We start from the raw sequence: 16,707 nt of genomic DNA, 5'->3' as shown, positions 1-16,707 counted from the left end.
TTTTTTGGTAAGGGGTTTTGAATTTTGAGTTCAATTTTACATTTACTAAAACTGTGCAACACTTAATTTTTGGATTTGTATAAATATTATTTTATACAATTTTAAGATTATAATTGAAAACAATTTCACTGTATTAAAATTGTTCAACAGTTTCATTAAAAAGAGTCAAGCCTTCGGCTTATTAAAAAGTGGACTGGTTTATATTAGGTATATCCATATGGATGTTGGCCTCCATTTGAGTTTTCAAAACAAAAAAATCATAATTTTTAATCTAATTGAAAAGACTTTTTTTGTTTGAAAAATAATAAAAGATAATTTATCTAAGAAAAAATAAATGTCACCGATAAATTAAGAAGACAACTTAGTCAAACGAAAATTGTTCTGAGTCAAAGTTGGACTAACTATTTCAGTCTTTCAGTCTTTAACTTCAACGAGAGCCTAGGGGTCGTGGGGTAAATTTTCTCCAGCTTAAGACAATGGACTATGGAGTAACATATTGTGACAACCCATTTTACAAATCACATGGTTTTTGTGCGTTTAGGCAAACGAAAACTTTGATTTCTTGATTGGGGTAAAGAAGCAATGGTCTAATTTGGCTTTGACTACTTAATGAGAAAATCATTAATACGACTGAAAATGCAGGGACTGCTTCATTTTGCTACAGCAATATTGAAAATTATACACTAAATCCAAGACATCAAAAAGTCAAACAGATGGCGGTGAAAATTATATTTCATATTCTGGGCATTTAATACTAATGACTCATCCAATGCATTTAATCAATTAAACAGCAATTACTTGAAAATTTGAGATCACAATAGTTAAGACTTAAGAGTATTTATTTACGAGGAATGTTATTTATTTTCTTTAATTTATTTTCTTTATCGATCTCTTTTTTTATTATTTTTATTTTGTATTGTAAATTTATGATCAGAATTATTCATATTCTAAATTTAATTATGAAAATCAATTAAATTGAAAATTATTTTGTTATGTGATTGTGATCAAATAAACAAACGATTTTAATAACAATTTAATTCATCGTTAGTTTATTTGATAACGATTTATAATTTAGTTGACTTTTTGCGAAGGTGATTTTTAAATAATTATATAAAAAATGAATGGTTTCGATATTAAAAATACATTGTGAAATCAGAATAATAAAGAAGAATATCGATGAAGAAGCTAAATTGGAAAAGGTGAATAGCATTTCCCTTAATTTATTTATTGAAAAAAGTATACTTTGACCCATGTTTGAAATTGATCTTAATATGTCATTTATGAAAATTTCAATTTTATGTCAATTTGAATCCTTTTAAGTTTAATGTGAACAGAACAATGAGACACATTGTAACTTTATTTTTCCAACCTACAAGCATGATGTGACCTATTGAATCCTTTTAAGTTTAATGCAAATGTATTTTGACTAAGTGTTAGTCAATCCTATTGCAAAGTGTTTAGTTAATGATGTTGTGATTTGACATTAACTAGATATGTTCTTAATTGTTTCTTGTTTGAGCTGACATGGATATCTTATGAACTATAATTTTAAGTAATTCGAAAGGGGTTCACATAATATCCAATTTAAATAATAGACCAAAAAAAATCGAAAAATAAAGTAATAGACCGAAATTCAACCTTTTTGGTTCATCCAATATCTAATTTCAAAACAGTATTTTTATAAGAAAGGGTAGGTAAAGGACCAAAGGTTGATGCTGTGCTAATTATTTATGCATGAAATCTTCTTTTTTCATAAAAGTATGGTGGATCACTATTATTTAATAACAAGCCTTATCATCATCTTATTGTGATATGATGGCCAAATGCACTAATAAATGATATGACAATTTTTTATTTGAAAGAGAGATTGGAAATTGAGATTTGTTTCAACAAAATTGAAAATATTACTATTATGCTTAAATCAAATTATATTATTAAATAATATTACATCAATAATTTGATAAAGGTTGTTTTTGTGTTTTCAATATTATTCAAGAAAATTTAATGTTATGTGGGGTTTCTTTTGTTAATGAGATAAGGCAGCTTGATGAATTGAAAGAGATTGTTTCCCCAACTCCAAACCAAAATCATTACCAACTTTCACTTCTCATTAGTTCCTTGAAATGATAAAAATCTCTTTAACATCATGACGTTGATTTGGCATTACTATTATAATCCCAGCTTTTCCCGAATTTACGGCTTTTTAGTACAAAATTGAGTGTTTAAGGCTTAAGCACAAACATCAATGCCATTAACTTACTTACATGAGTTACATCAACCTCAATTAATTCCATAATAACACTAGGGAATAGTAGTACCATCGTAATGGAATCTTTTTCTTTGTTCTCACAAAATTTCCCGCTAAAACACAGTCACCTCAATGGTCCAATCACAAGGCAACTACCCTTCTATTGCAAATTGCAAAAGTGAGCCCCACCCACCAGTCACCACACTTCCATATGAAAATCTTCTACCACGCTCCTCACGAGAGCAGATTTGGTACCAGTTTTTGGTACCAGGCTGGTACCAGGCTTTGATCAAAGCCATTGATCTTGGAGGAGAGAGAGAGAGAGTAGAGAGAGAAAGCTAAGATCAAAGGCTTTGATCAAAGCCTGGTACCAACCTGGTACCAAAAACAGGGTACCAAATCTGCTCTCGGCTCGTCACCTCAAATCCATGAGGGCTTTGGTTTCAAGACCTTTGTTTCATAGTAAGAAATCACATTTCAATTTGTTTTTTTTACAGTTATAAATTTTTCATTATTAAATGTAATTATATGATATGATTATTGTATTAAAGAGAAACTACATGATAGAAAATGAGAGTTAATTACACTTACACCCACTGAGGTTTATTGTCTTTTCAAATACATTTCATTGGGTTTCAACAATTACACATACACTCCTTAAGGTTTCAAAACTGTTGCATATAACTCCCTATATTGAGACGAAAAATAATGAGAAATTATGCAAAAAAGCATACTAAGGGGTTAAATGGCCTAATAAGATTACTCAAGGTGTAAGGTCCAACCTCAATACAAATATTTTCTTTTTTGTTTATTTATTTTTTTCTCTTGTAGGGGTTATATGCAATAGTTTTGGAACTTCATAGGGTGTATGTGTAATTTTTGAAACTCCAAGGGGTGTATGTGAAAAGACGATAAACCTCAGAGGGTGTAAATATAATTAACTCTCAAAAATGACCTCTATACCATTTAAATGACTCGATAATAATTTATATGATTTGCTTAAACAAAAAAGCTCAATTGATATATGTAAACTTTTTGAATGAATCTACAGATAAGTTTCACCCCTATTGAAATGAAATGAGATTAAAAGTCCATCCATGCGCATACTTATGATCGATGATTAGTCATTAATGTGTCAAAATATCTTATACTCACATGAATCACTAATTCTTATATAGATCATGTCATGAAATTTTTTTGCATAATAAGGTGAAATTCACCAACATAAGTCTCATATCATTGTGAGAATATCTCTTACATAAGAACTTGTGATGAATAATATAAGTAAGCAGATGCCACAAAAGGTATGCCACAAGTCTCACAATAAAAATAATCCTTGGTTTTTCCCTGAAACCCTTAAAACTTTAGTTTAAACTTTCAAGGGAATCTCCTAAAAACCCAAACCCCCATGGACACAAATTTCACAGCTCCCCCTCTCCCTCCCTTGAATTTTTTAACTTTTACTTTACTTTGTTAATAACTTAATATTCACTGACTTACTTCATTCATTCATTCCCTAGGGAGGACGTGAAAGACTGGAAGCGCCGTACAAGTGGCCAACGTGTGTCGCTGCTCCACCCAATCATCACTCACTGCCCTCTCTCACTCACTCCTCTAAAATTCCTCTCTCAACTATTTTCAATCCTTTTTTCACGTCCTCCCGCTTCTCTAACTCTCAGGTGCCACTGCTCCCCAACAACAACGATTCCATTCGCACAATCACGGGTGTGCATAACGCGTGATATCACGCGCCTTGCGTGTTACGGTTTACGAGGAAGCTCATCACAGGCGGGTAGGAAGGGGGTTCAGTACCGTCCCAGCCAATCACGGAGCGCGTGGCGTTTTCTTCTCACGGGTCTTTGTTTTTTGGCTGACACAGTAATTTCAATGGGCTCAACATTTGGCCCGGCGTATAATAATCAGTGATTAAAGCTATGGGCCTTGTCCCAGTTTAATTTATTGGGCCGTATCACTGACACCTAAATGATTTCATTATGTTCCTTTATGCTTTGTCCAGAGTGGCAGAGCTCTTAATTATATGAGAAATTCTTGCATTCAAATTTGTGTATCATTTACATTCAACAAATCTTAGCAAATTGAAAGGTGCTAGAAGTTTTCTTACGAGCTGGGTGTGATGAGCAAAAATGTGTGTGCAAATAGAAACTTTGGTAGATTGTATTATGGGAGTGCACTATATCCATTTATAAATAATTTATACACCATTAGACTGAACATGGTCGGATCAACCAAAGTTCTAAAACTGTACAATAATATACTCCTTTACATGGACCCTGCCTGAGCCTGAATATAATCCTGGGGAAAGATAATATATTTCATGGGGGCAAAAGCCGCCAAAAGCTTCAATCTGCTAATAAAAACCTAGATTTCAGAGGATAATTACAAAAAGCCACACAAGAGATGCGGTTTTAGTGGCTCTAAATTTCAGCAATGCTGGGTTGAGAGTCATCTTGTTCATCTCCACTATTAGTGGAGGTAGCATGGGCAGCAGCCGATAGATTGTCGGCAACCTCCTGAGCAACAATAGATAAAGCAGGAGAAAGGATTCCTTCTTCTGAAGTTTCTGCAGTAATATTAGTGATGAAAAGAGCAACAGAACCATCATCTAAGCGTCCGGTCACTACCTTTAACTTATTATGAAGCACGTTGAATCGTACAAGCTGAAACCTGTGTTCCGGGGTATGTTGCTGATTAAATCGACCTGGAAGCTTGGAGCTTGTATTATAACAATCACTGCAAAGGTCAAACCCAATTTTCTCAACACAATCCATGCATCTGTATCTATCCCCAATTATTGGATACATCTGCTGACAAAAACTAAGATGTTACTTTGCTGCATAATCATGAATCCAACATATAGAGGTTAATTGAAGGATGCAAACTTGAACAGGCATTGCCGCATTCAAGTAGTATCATCTACACAAAGTCTGGCGCAGGCACACAGAAACTATTTAAGCCATTAAGAATCCAACAAACATGCACAATTTGCAAACACTTAAACACAAAAATGCATTTACACTTTGCCTGTAATCCAGGGCTACCAAAAAGGAAGTAGCATATACTGTTTTTGGTCATCCTTATAACTTTTCATGGTCCTGATCATTAGATCTTATATCATAATGTCAACACTTTGCACGCTTCACATAGCAGATAGAGAAGTTGAAAACACATTCCAGTTGAAACATGTTGTACTTGTACCATGTATCAACTTCAAGTCCAAAGACTTGTGTATTACTTAGGTATCCACATTGCATTGTCACAAAACATCAAAGACAAAGACAGAGTAGAAAATATTTTGCAATATCCATGCTATATGCCATGCCACTAAAATCACAGCATCAATTTGCAGGGAAAGGGAGAAAGAAAATTACCCCACAATAATCACAACCAACTCCCGTGTGAAATTGTGAGTGAGGGTCAGACAACCACGGTAACTTCTCTCCTTTTTTACTAGCTTGTGTTTCACCTGTGAGTATACGCTAACATTATTAACTGGCACAATCTAAAATATGACAGACTTGCATCATAGAAATACAGCAGAATAGCAAATAAACTAAATCTTAAGATATATATGATTGACTTTATACCAAGTACGATTTGTGTAGAATGGATAATCACTCTTTGGTTGATATTAAGGCAAAATAAAGAAAGGCAAAACCGAGGTGTTTAATTATTGCAAGCCTTGATTAAACAAGTTTGATACCTTTTATGTAGTATTGCTTGTTGGTACAGTGAAAGGCCAACTCAACAGGCAAAAAGCTTTCACTAATCATATTTAGTAGTCTGAAATTTGGCTTTATTAGTGAAATAATTGGTTCAAACCATTCAAGAAAATTAGAAACCCATGTAAATTGATGTAATACTTCCAACCGGGTAGCAAAAATGATTTAGAGAGGTTATCAAACAAACAACTATATCCTTTCAGTATTGCTGATGCAACTTTCAGCCTAGGATTCCTAGGAATACTGGGGGAAAAGCATATAATCTCTCCTTCATCTATTTTCCTATGCCATACTAAATGAAACTAAAGTAAATAGAACAAGTACTACTAACCATGTGTACTCAATGTCATAAATTCTGAACATCAAGATACACTTGAACAATAGAATAAAATGGAACTGAGCATTTGGTTAACATACAGGCAGTTGGGTTCACATGCTTGATATCAGCTTGTTTAAGCTGTACAGCATCTCTTCTCAGTGCATATTCTTTAGGAAACTGTTTGTCCAAGAAGTGGCCAAGCTCCAAACAAACTTTTGGAAATCCTGCTGGATGAGAACATGAACAAACTTGACATCTAAGCATCTGTTCATCCGGGTTGATGATACAAATTTCACAGAATACTGTACAGTAAGAAAAAAAAGGAGTATTAGAATAAGTGTGAAACAATATAGTACTTTCCAGAACAGAGGACTGAAACCTGATAACATATAGTTGAATAATTTTAAGTAATCAATGTACCATGGCCACAGTTAAGAACGACAGGACAAAGCAGCAGTTGCTTGCATGCGGCACATAGCACATCTGCAACTGAAATCTGCCTATTCTGATTTAACAGGGAATTCTTTAATTCCTTAGGAACATTCTCAATTCCCTCATAATCTCCACCATGGGTTTGCTTCGAAATAGTTGTGTCACCATTCTGAATATGTGAAATGGACTCAATTTTGTTCATATTTGCACAAGATTCTTCGCAAGCAGAGTTGCCCAGAATATTCAAGTCTTGATTAGCTTGTGAGCTGCATGCATGAGCATCGAACTGTGGCGAGAAGCATCCATTAATCTTCTCTTCTTCTGCAACATGGTAAGGTAACAATAAAGGTAATTAGTGTTATGCAAACTGACCAGAGTTAAAAAAGATATACAATAACAGAAGAACATCTGTCAAGATAACTGTGAATTCTAAGTTGCTAACTATCAGAGTAAGTAAAGCTAGAAGATTCAAACAATCTTTTTGGTAAAGCAGCACACAATTACCAATAAGTTATTTGATAGAATGAGTTATTCTAACCCCAGAGACACAAATATGATTATTAACTAGAATAATTGAAAGTTTTGGGCATAAATACTTATCATTGTAAAACTGATCAACATTAAAGTACTAATCCATAAATAGAACAAACATAAAACAACAAGCACAGCATTAAAAAGATGAGAAGATGAGGCATAGCATACCCAGAATCTGCAATTCCCTTCTCTTATAGGCAACAGGATACAGCTTGAGTAGCACAATATGAAGCAATTGACAGACAGTCGGAAAGTAATAATACGGATGCCTACAAAGCGGACAATGGGATTCACGTCGACCGCTCATTGATTTATGCACACACCAGAAACAAGAAATATGACCACAAGCTGCAACCCAGAGAGGAAATTAGAATCAAATATATCAATAATCAAAGGATTCGAACAAATTTTGCAATATTCATGTAACAAAGTGCTTACGAAATGTGACTTACAGAGCACTATAGGCTTGTACAGAAGATCCCTGCACCATCAAAAAGAAAATGCACAGCATAAGCTACATGTTCGATTCATATATTGATGCAAATAGGCATGCAATAAACTACAAGTTTCTAATTTGCACATTGGGAGACAAATTGCTTAGAATCCATAGAAAAAACAGAAGGCTATGGTGGATTAGGGAAACTTACAAACAAACGCAGCAGAGGAAGGAGTCGGAGATTTCCTCCGATTCGACGCCGTCCGAGATTAGATGATCGTCGTCCATTGAAGAATTTGACAGAAATCTTGCGAAACCCTAGAGTTGCAGAGAGAGATTAAAAGGGTGAGAGAGGGTGTGAAGCGAAGCTTGGAGAGACAAAGGTTTATTAGCTTTCTCTTCTCTTCTATCATTCTCTTCTCCTAAAACGTCACATCTTCATCATGGGGGCATGCCGGGGCATCCCTGACAATGCATGCGATTCATTTAGGCTGCTATTTGTCCCCACCAGTTTTAACTTTTAGACTTTCGGCGGGGGGGGGGGGGGGGTGTTTTAAGATCACCCTGAATACCCAAAAATGTTGAGTTCACCACTCCATTGATTTTTTATCCCTTTTTACCCATTTTGCCCCTGCATAAAAAAAAAAACTCAACCCTCCAATTTTGGCCGGCCACCCCTCCCAGCCCTCCTCGCCGCCGGCGCGACCCACCCAGCCCTCTTCGCCGCCGGCGCGACCCACTCAGCCCTCCCTGCCGCCCGATCTCCCTTCTCTCTCTCTCTTCCCTCTCTCTGCCATCTTCTCTCTCTCCCCTCTGTCTGCCTCCCTCCCTCACCGGACCACCATGGGTGGCTGGCGCGACCCCCGATCTGGAGGTCTATGGGGTCGCGCCGGCCACCCATGGTGGTCCGGTGAGGGAGGGAGGCAGACAGAGGGGAGATAGAGAAGATGGCAGAGAGAGGGAAGAGAGAGAGAAGGGAGATCGGGCCAGAGGGAGGGCTGGGTGGGTCGCGCCGGCGGTGGGGAGGGCTGGGAAGGGTGATCGGCCAAAATTGGAGGGGTGAGTTTTTTTTTTTTATGCAAGGGCAAAATGGGCAAAAAGGAATAAAAAATTAATGGGGTGATGAACTCAGCATATTTGGGTGGTCTGAATAGCCCCCCCCTTAGACTTTTTAGTAACAGTTTTAACTTTTATTCTAGGGGTTATATACATACGTACATTACGTCCAACTCCCCTCTATCTATTAGTTTTGGATGCTTCTGTAAACTACAATACTCCATTGAAAAATTAGGAGAAATTTAAGACATTTATTTAACCTATTTTTCAAGTTTTAGAATTATAACCTTCAAATAGTTTTTGAGCTCATCTTGAGTGGTGCTCGAATCTTGTTGACTACTTTTAGCACTACTCGATAAAAACTCGAACACCACTCGAGAATTATTATTCTAAAACTATAAAAAATGTTTAAAAGTTCTCGAAGCAAGCAAAAAAGGGCTAGTTTTCAAAAAAATTCATTCCTATGCTTTGACCTTAGTTAAGAGTGTTAAGGTTAAGAATTTAATTACAAAAATCTATTGGTCAAATAATGTAGTAGTGTTTTATTTTATTTAAATATGTGTTCTTTTTTAACTAGTAAAATATTAATACTTATAGTTGTATACTAATACATTATTTGTTAAACAAATTTAATATATCTAGGAAAAAAAAAAAACAAATGCTGCACAAAACAAGCCAAAAGCAAAAGGAACATTAAGATTGGAGTACATACTCTTTCACCTTGTGAAAACAAAATGAAAATAAGAAAACATTTCTGCTACAAAAGGATAGTACGATAGCATGCGAAACGCATGTTGAGACTAATAATTATAAAATTATGATAAATAATTAGATATTAAATCACTACTCTCAAACGGTGCAAAGTATTAAAAATTATTCGTCTTTTTCTTATTGGGAAAGAATACATAGTGAAAAAAGTAAGATGGGAAAGTGACTCGTTGATATGACTTGAACAATGATTAATAGCTACAATTATGTTAGAGAAAAGGATTGACTGTGGTTTCACTTTAACCACTCGTTCTATGTTTTGTCTTGTAGTCATGCTTGCTTTCCAACTCTACCACATTTCATATCTCAAGTTTCCAAACTCTTGGTTTGAGGGTTTCAATAGCAACCCACCATCGAAGGATTATATGTGACTTTGTTTTTCGACTTTCAAGCACAAATTAATAGTTTGACAATTACAAGGGTGTGGCCATTACTAGTACTTTCCTAAGAAGAAATAGACAAACAAATCATCATTAGATCAGGAATTTATATAACAAATTAGATTAGAAAAAGAAACCAACCCAAAAGAAAAAGTAAAGTCATTCTACTTTTAATCAGAAAAATGTTTGACCAGAAATTAAGGGCGTTGAGACCATAGCATGTTACACGAATGCGCGGCTTTCACTGTTGTGTTGTCACACAGCTGCCCGCCTAGAAGAGCCACTCGCTTAGATTAATTTACTCATAAACTATTTATATTTTAAAATACTGCATATGAAATCTATTTACTATAATATTATACTTGAAACCGAACTCTACATGTCTGCCACTGCTTCCCCCTCCAGATTGCTGCACCAAAGCCTCTCCAAGAATATAAGATGTTACCACCAAAATAGTAGAATTTAATTCCATAACTTGACGGAGCTGTCATGACTTGCGGATGCAACCCTTCCGGTGCCAGGTGACTGGGCCAGAGCTGAGATTATATTCTCGTGTGCTGAAATTGTCATGCTCTTATTCTCAGCCATGTTCCACAGCTCCAAAGACTAGATAACAAGCATGAAAGCAACTATTAGCAGTAAATCAGATTTTTACAAAACAATGTATTTCACATACATTGTAATCCATTAACAATTCCAGTTACTACATATAGGATCACATGCTTCTTGCATATTTGTTTATGAAATTATTGCTAGAAGAATGTAAGAAATTACCGAGATTCCTCCAATCACCAAGAGAGTTGGATAACTTGGGTGAAAGACACAAGAATGGAACTGGTTCCCGTTAGAGCTGAGCTCCTGAATACACTCTCCTGAAGCTATCGACCAAATCTTCACCAAGTTCTGACTGACAGATGCCAGATAATCTCCATTTGCATCCCAACAAATGTAGTTTACCATATCAGAGTGCCCCTGAAATTTAAATTGATGATCAAATTGTATAGCGAATAAGATCTATTTACTTGTTCCTAAAGCAACAGACTAACGTTTCCAATCAGGTAGACTAGTTAGTCAGCCACAAAATACTAAATTTACAGGCATGGTACCTGGAATGAGCGTGTCTGCCTGTCAGTTTCGACATCAAAGATGGAAACAACTTTATCCGATGCAGCCGCCAGTAGTTGTCCAATTCTTGGTTGAAATCTCACTTGTGCAGTACCTCCCTGCTCCAAATGATAGGGACAATTTTTGGGGTGATCAATACAGCTTTATATAAATAAAAAACACTAGACTTGGAAGAAAGAACAAAAGATTACAAACCTTGGAAATACGAGTACAGGAGAATGGATTGATACTCCAGTAGCGAATTTCATTGTCATGATCACAGGAACAAAATAAATCAGTCTTCTTTGGGTGGAAGTCAAGGGACATAACAGATGAATTGTGCCCTGTAAATGCTTGCAAACAATAGTTTGGCTGCCAAAAAAGGATAAATAAGTCAACACCTGTATAATGAAAATGCATACAAATTACACAAACTCCATATCTCGCATAACATAGCCTCTAAAACAAGGTTTCTAAAGGCTAGAATTACAAAAATAAAAGATAATAAAATAAAAATCCCTCCAAGGTGAAATTATTAATGTATCAAGGTACACCCCAATTTGAAGCTGATAATACATCAAAGAGAGCAAAGACAATTACATTGGCTGCATCCCATAATCGTACAGTTTTGTCAAGTGAAGCTGTTGCCAGCTGAGATGAATTTGGTCTAAAACGAACATCTGTGATAATTAGCTTGTGTTCTTCAGGAGTACTCTCTGTCTGCAGGGTATCCATGTTCCAGATGACAACCTGATACATATAACAAACAAAATAACTATTCTTATTCCTTTAAGCTCCAGAATTAATAATACCTTTCCTTACATGCATATAAATAACTATATTATCTACTGAACCAGTAGTAATTATTATTTCTTTTAACTTTTGGCCTCTCCATTCCTTCAACAATGTGCATGCGCACCCTGCTTGTTTGGAACAGAGTTCCTGACCTTGATGGAAGCTAGTGAGAACTGTAAAATCCAGTAGGTCATGTCGTTTAACATATAAAAATGATTAAAAAATACCACATCACAAGAAATGTACAGGTATGCATTAGGCCAAGGATCTATTGATTTAATGGCATGAAGAAATTTTTCCCGAAGATTGGGGTTAAAAGTTCAAGCCATTCATTCCTATTTAGTGTTGAACAAAGAGATCATACTAACACTGCACAAAACACTGATGCTTCATACCAACAAAAAAGGTATCTATCTTATCAGTAAATCACAACATCTATGATCTTTGATATGTCTTATTATACCATGTAAATACCTTTTTGTCATGTCCAGCGCTAGCCAGCAACTTCCCATCAGAAGAAAAGTGACAGCAGGTAACCTTGCTGTTTCTAGTCCGTATGCAACCAACTTCACCAAACGTAAAACCTGAATTGGAGAGTGTGGCCACGGCTTAAGTAGAATGAAGAAAATCTCACTCTTCATATAAAATGTATATAAGTTGAAGTTACCTTTAGAAGGCTCTTTACGGTGCTCAGTCGGACTCTGCTTAATTGTTCCATACAGATCCCTCCCGTCTCCCCCATCATGTGACAAAAATGATTCCACATTATCTTCTAAAGCACCAACATCTCCAAATCGTTCAATGTCTTCCTGCACCAGGAAAAGATGCTCTTAGAAGAAGAGTCATCCCACTTTATCTAACTTCTTCTTTTCAGCATCCATAAGATGTCAACAAATATTGATACTCAAAACATATTCGGAAAAATCAATATATAATTCGGCATATTGGACACATTTTCGAACCAACTCAAATATGTGTACTTCACATATCCTCCAAGTAACTGTATGCCAGAAGAAGGGAAAAAACTAAGAAGTTCACGTCTATTTTTAATGTTGGCATACCAGTAAATTGGAAGATGAAGGAAGACCTCCTGTTCCTTCTTGACCATACATCATCAAGCTTTTTGGCATGCTGTTAACATGCTGCAGACTACTGGCTGTGTTAATTCCATCACCAGGTGTGTGAGTTGATGGTGGAGAACTAGGTGAAGGACCAACCGTGTTTCCTGTGCCAGTGCTGTTGGCAGGTCCAGACGAAGAGTGTTGTTTCCTTTTTCTGTTATTCTGCAGGGGAAAACAGCGATAGAAGCTGATCAGCTTAATCTTAAAATGAAAAATATCAGGTCCTATCTGAAAAATCATAAGATGGTAGCAGGAATCATATCATCATTTTCTATATATTTAGTTCTGTGAAACAGCTCCCATCAGTAATTAACTCGTATAATAAAATAAAGCTCTTTGCCCAATCTTGAATCCCTGATGAAGGGCTTACACAAAAAGTACAAGGTCTAATTCTGCATAACTATGCACAACCTGTTGCATTTGCAGCTGTTGCAATTGGTCATGTTGTTGGGAAGAAGAGTGTTGCACCTGAGCCATTTTTATCTGTTGAACACCAACCAAGGCTCAAAAGTAAGACATTTTGAACCTCTCAAAGGAATAATGTTTTTGAAAACAATAAATATCAACACACTGACTCAAAAGAAAGAACCAGTGAAAATTCATTAAAGGCCTAAAAGACATGATTTGCAGAAAATGGAGCAGGAGCATTAAAGATAATAGATTTAAAAGCATCCTAAACTATTCAAAAATAGGTCATATATGCTCTTTGGGGATTTTACAAAAAAAAAAAAAAAAAAAGTGATTATTATACAAGCACCTAATTTTAAGCCCATGAAGTTTCATTATTCTGGGGCAAGTACCACATGCCATGTAAAATAAATAAGACTCTTAATCATTATAAGAAAAATATGTCACATAGCAAAACCTTAAAGGTAAGAAGGCTAGCATAATTATGTAAAAAAGGTAAAATAACAAAGTTTCAACTCTCTATCCATGCATGAACATGCCTACCACGTATCCTAATTTACATGAAATGAGTCTCTGACGTTGGAAAGGTTACCTTTGGTGAACTTGATTGCACAGGAGATTGACCATCTTTTGCATTCAAACTACCCCTAGGCAATCCACAAAACCTACGAGGATCCATATCTCCATAGTTTGTTGAATTTCCAAGGTTATTTTGAGCTTGGGCCTGCGCCAAGACTTGCTGTTGTTGAGATGCCAAAAGGAGCTGATTTTGGGCCTGCAGATTAGGTTTCTGTACTTGTACACCCATGTTCGGTCGTAATTGGTCGATTCCCTGTATGATGGAGCAGTTTTTGCAACAAAGAGTTGTATAAGTTCACAATGGATAGAAGAAACATCCAGGAAGAAAGAGCCAGATATAACTTACAGTTAGAGGCCAACCCTTCAAAGGAAGTCCCGTAACACCTTGACTCAATCCTGAAGGAAGAACGGACGCATTCATATGTAAAATTTCTAAGCACAGTGACCATTCTTCCCAACAACCATGGGTGGACAGTATCTAAAAAAGATAGGGTCAAGTAATGTTACCTGCACCACCCAGTCCAGATTTTGAGTGTAAAATTGCTTGTCCATAAATTGATGAAGGATCCATCGGCAAACTTTTCTGAGTGGCACCCAAGTTAGCTTCGCTTTTGATTTCCTACAATCTCCACAAGTGCACATATTAAATTGCTCAGCATGCTAGAAAAGAAAAGGCAAAGAAACCAAAATATAATACATTTTAAAAAAGAAAAATGGATGAAGAGTAAAGGTTGTAGGCTGAGTAGTTACAGTGGTCAAAGGAGTTCGTGCATGCATTTGCTGCAAAGCAGTAGGCATGTTCCCAGAATTGCTTTGTACCAACTGGCTGAATCAACAAGAACCAAACAGATGAATGATCCATTCCAGCCAGGAAAAAGAAATGAAGGGATAAAAACCAAAAGTAAATATGAAAACTAAGGAGAACATACCCTTGTGGATTTGTAGCTGATTTGAGAAGGGCCATTCTATTGGCATCAATAAGGACTGGGGATGTCTCTGGATCCATCGAGTGAGGGTGTTTCATACGCTCTTCATACATTTTCATGGCTAGCACGCTGGCTGACGGTTGCCCCATTACTCCCTCAGAGTTTATAGCATTTATAGAACCACCAAGGGCAGGATTAGGATCCCTGCGCTGTAACTGACCATTACGCTGCTGCAATAGCTGCAGCTGCTGCAGTTGTAGCTGTTGTTGCTCCCTTGCCTTAATTTGCTGTGTCTTAACATATTCAGAAACAAAAAAAAAATCCCCACAGTCATTTTTTCCTGAAAAAAAAAAAAAATTTATTGCGAACATAACAAAATCTATATAGAGCACATGAAAGTACCTCAATGTAAGCAGCAGCAGCCTCTGAATGCTTCTCATTTGTCCTTGCAATGAATATGTCCCAGAAAACAGACCACCATTCAAAGAGAAATCCTCCTGGTGCATCAATTGCTGGATATTCAAATCTAAAACAGGTTACTCTCTACCATAATTACTTTTAAGATATTTCAATTAATGCACACTAAGTAAATCTAGCAAGTAACAAGCGAACAACTTATGATACATAAGAACATAAATAATCAATAAGTTAATTAAGAAAGAATCAAAAGCTGACAACATTACCTACTGGATCTGTAGCCACTTTCCCTTCAGTCATAAACGCATTTGCAGAAGCAATTAATTTTCTTTTCAACAAATAATCATGAATATAAACATCAAGCCTGTAGCAGAGAAGCAAGTCAAGAATTGGGTGAATGCCAATGCCAAACTGATGATCAATTCAAAGCAGTAAACGGAAAAGAACAACACCCAACAACAAACTACCGACATGGAAAACAAACTACCGACATGGAAAATTACACATGCAGATAGAAAATAAAAACAATTTGATTAATGCAATACTTACATCTTATCGGCTTCCCAATTACTCTGTGCCATAGTGTGCCTTTATTAAACAAGTGCAAAGAGAATCGAAATCACTGGTTTTCTCTGCAATTATATATCACCTGCAGCTTTAGATCCTCAAATCAAAATAAATTCAACTAAAATAACTAAGAAATTATTTTTTATCAAAAAAGAAAAATTAAAAAAAAAAAGAAGAAAGAAGGAAGCTCTGTTTGGTTCCCATAAAACCTGAAGAAAAGAAAAGAAAACGGAATTCAACCATGTACTTTATGTTGTTTTACAATTATTAGCTCAATTATGACTCGAACTTCAAATTAGCTGTATGAATTAGACTTAACATTTTCAAGTAACTAAAAATCAGATAATGCACAACTCCATGAATTTTTCCCTCCATCCATCAAGGTAAGTTTCTGAGCAACCAAACAGAGTGAAACTCAAAAACAACACACATAATTCTAACACTTGTCATCGGAATTCAGCTAAAACCATACCAGTGAAACAACGGATCAAAGCCTACAGTACCATCCCGTGAGAACTCCACCTCGTAAACCCTAACACGAGCTACATAAACCAAGAAAACAACCAAAACCAAACAAAATTCAGCAAAGCTCGGTATTGAAGAACGAAAATTATCTATCCTCGAAATAAAATTGAAATTTCCGTACAGTGAGAGTGATCTGAAACCTTACATGCTTAGCAAGTCACTTCAAAGAGAGTGTGGAAGAGTTTCTGTAACGCTTTCTCTGCCGAGAAAACAATCGAGTCCTCCTGACTCTTGAGTGTAACTGAAGTACAGGACCTGAGCTTTTAACAGTGAAAGAGGAAAAGTGGAGTAGGAATCGGGGACAGAGATATTAACAATTTAACAGGGTGCTTGATAGGTATGGAGCCGAAGC

At 36.1% G+C, this 16,707-nt stretch overlaps 2 protein-coding genes across 2 annotated transcripts; both read right to left on the bottom strand.

Moving 5' to 3' along the window:
• Positions 1 to 4,442: 4,442 nt before the first annotated feature.
• PRT1 (proteolysis 1) lies at positions 4,443 to 8,170 on the bottom strand. The gene is made up of 7 exons (XM_086254176.1): positions 7,921 to 8,170; positions 7,726 to 7,754; positions 7,442 to 7,621; positions 6,728 to 7,060; positions 6,406 to 6,609; positions 5,638 to 5,732; positions 4,443 to 5,070 (listed from the first exon to the last, which is right to left on the bottom strand). Exons 1-7 carry the CDS (start codon positions 7,995 to 7,997, stop codon positions 4,684 to 4,686), a joined length of 1,305 nt encoding a protein of 434 aa, XP_086110302.1. The 5' UTR covers positions 7,998 to 8,170; the 3' UTR covers positions 4,443 to 4,683.
• Positions 8,171 to 10,057: 1,887 nt separating this feature from the next.
• LOC147276064 (transcriptional corepressor LEUNIG_HOMOLOG-like) lies at positions 10,058 to 16,652 on the bottom strand. Its single transcript, XM_086253850.1, has 19 exons — positions 16,501 to 16,652; positions 16,303 to 16,372; positions 15,813 to 15,895; positions 15,530 to 15,627; positions 15,249 to 15,358; positions 14,850 to 15,139; positions 14,671 to 14,746; positions 14,428 to 14,539; positions 14,267 to 14,316; positions 13,934 to 14,173; positions 13,345 to 13,416; positions 12,874 to 13,095; positions 12,480 to 12,621; positions 12,287 to 12,396; positions 11,618 to 11,767; positions 11,234 to 11,389; positions 11,020 to 11,136; positions 10,688 to 10,885; positions 10,058 to 10,519 (listed from the first exon to the last, which is right to left on the bottom strand). The coding sequence occupies exons 3-19, from the start codon at positions 15,842 to 15,844 to the stop codon at positions 10,376 to 10,378; spliced, it is 2,319 nt and encodes a 772-aa protein (XP_086109976.1). The 5' UTR covers positions 15,845 to 15,895; positions 16,303 to 16,372; positions 16,501 to 16,652; the 3' UTR covers positions 10,058 to 10,375.
• Positions 16,653 to 16,707: the final 55 nt, after the last annotated feature.

This window comes from Dryas octopetala, chromosome 8 (assembly GCF_963921425.1).
Source record: "Dryas octopetala chromosome 8, drDryOcto1.1, whole genome shotgun sequence".
Taxonomy (NCBI): domain Eukaryota; kingdom Viridiplantae; phylum Streptophyta; class Magnoliopsida; order Rosales; family Rosaceae; genus Dryas; species Dryas octopetala.
This window is presented reverse-complemented; position numbering and strand designations above follow the sequence as displayed.

Coding starts and splice junctions, on each gene's coding strand:
- LOC147276064 (XM_086253850.1), bottom strand. CDS start 15,844: ATGGCACAGAGTAATTGGGAAGCCGATAAGAT. Junction 14,747..14,849: donor TCAGCTACAAATCCACAAGG/GTATGTTCTCCT, acceptor TTGTTGATTCAG/CCAGTTGGTACAAAGCAATT. Junction 14,174..14,266: donor TGAAGGGTTGGCCTCTAACT/GTAAGTTATATC, acceptor TCCATCATACAG/GGAATCGACCAATTACGACC.
- PRT1 (XM_086254176.1), bottom strand. CDS start 7,997: ATGGACGACGATCATCTAATCTCGGACGGCGTCGAATCGGAGGAAATC. Junction 7,755..7,920: donor TTCCTCTGCTGCGTTTGTTT/GTAAGTTTCCCT, acceptor TTGATGGTGCAG/GGATCTTCTGTACAAGCCTA. Junction 7,061..7,441: donor AAGGGAATTGCAGATTCTGG/GTATGCTATGCC, acceptor ACCATGTTGCAG/AAGAAGAGAAGATTAATGGA.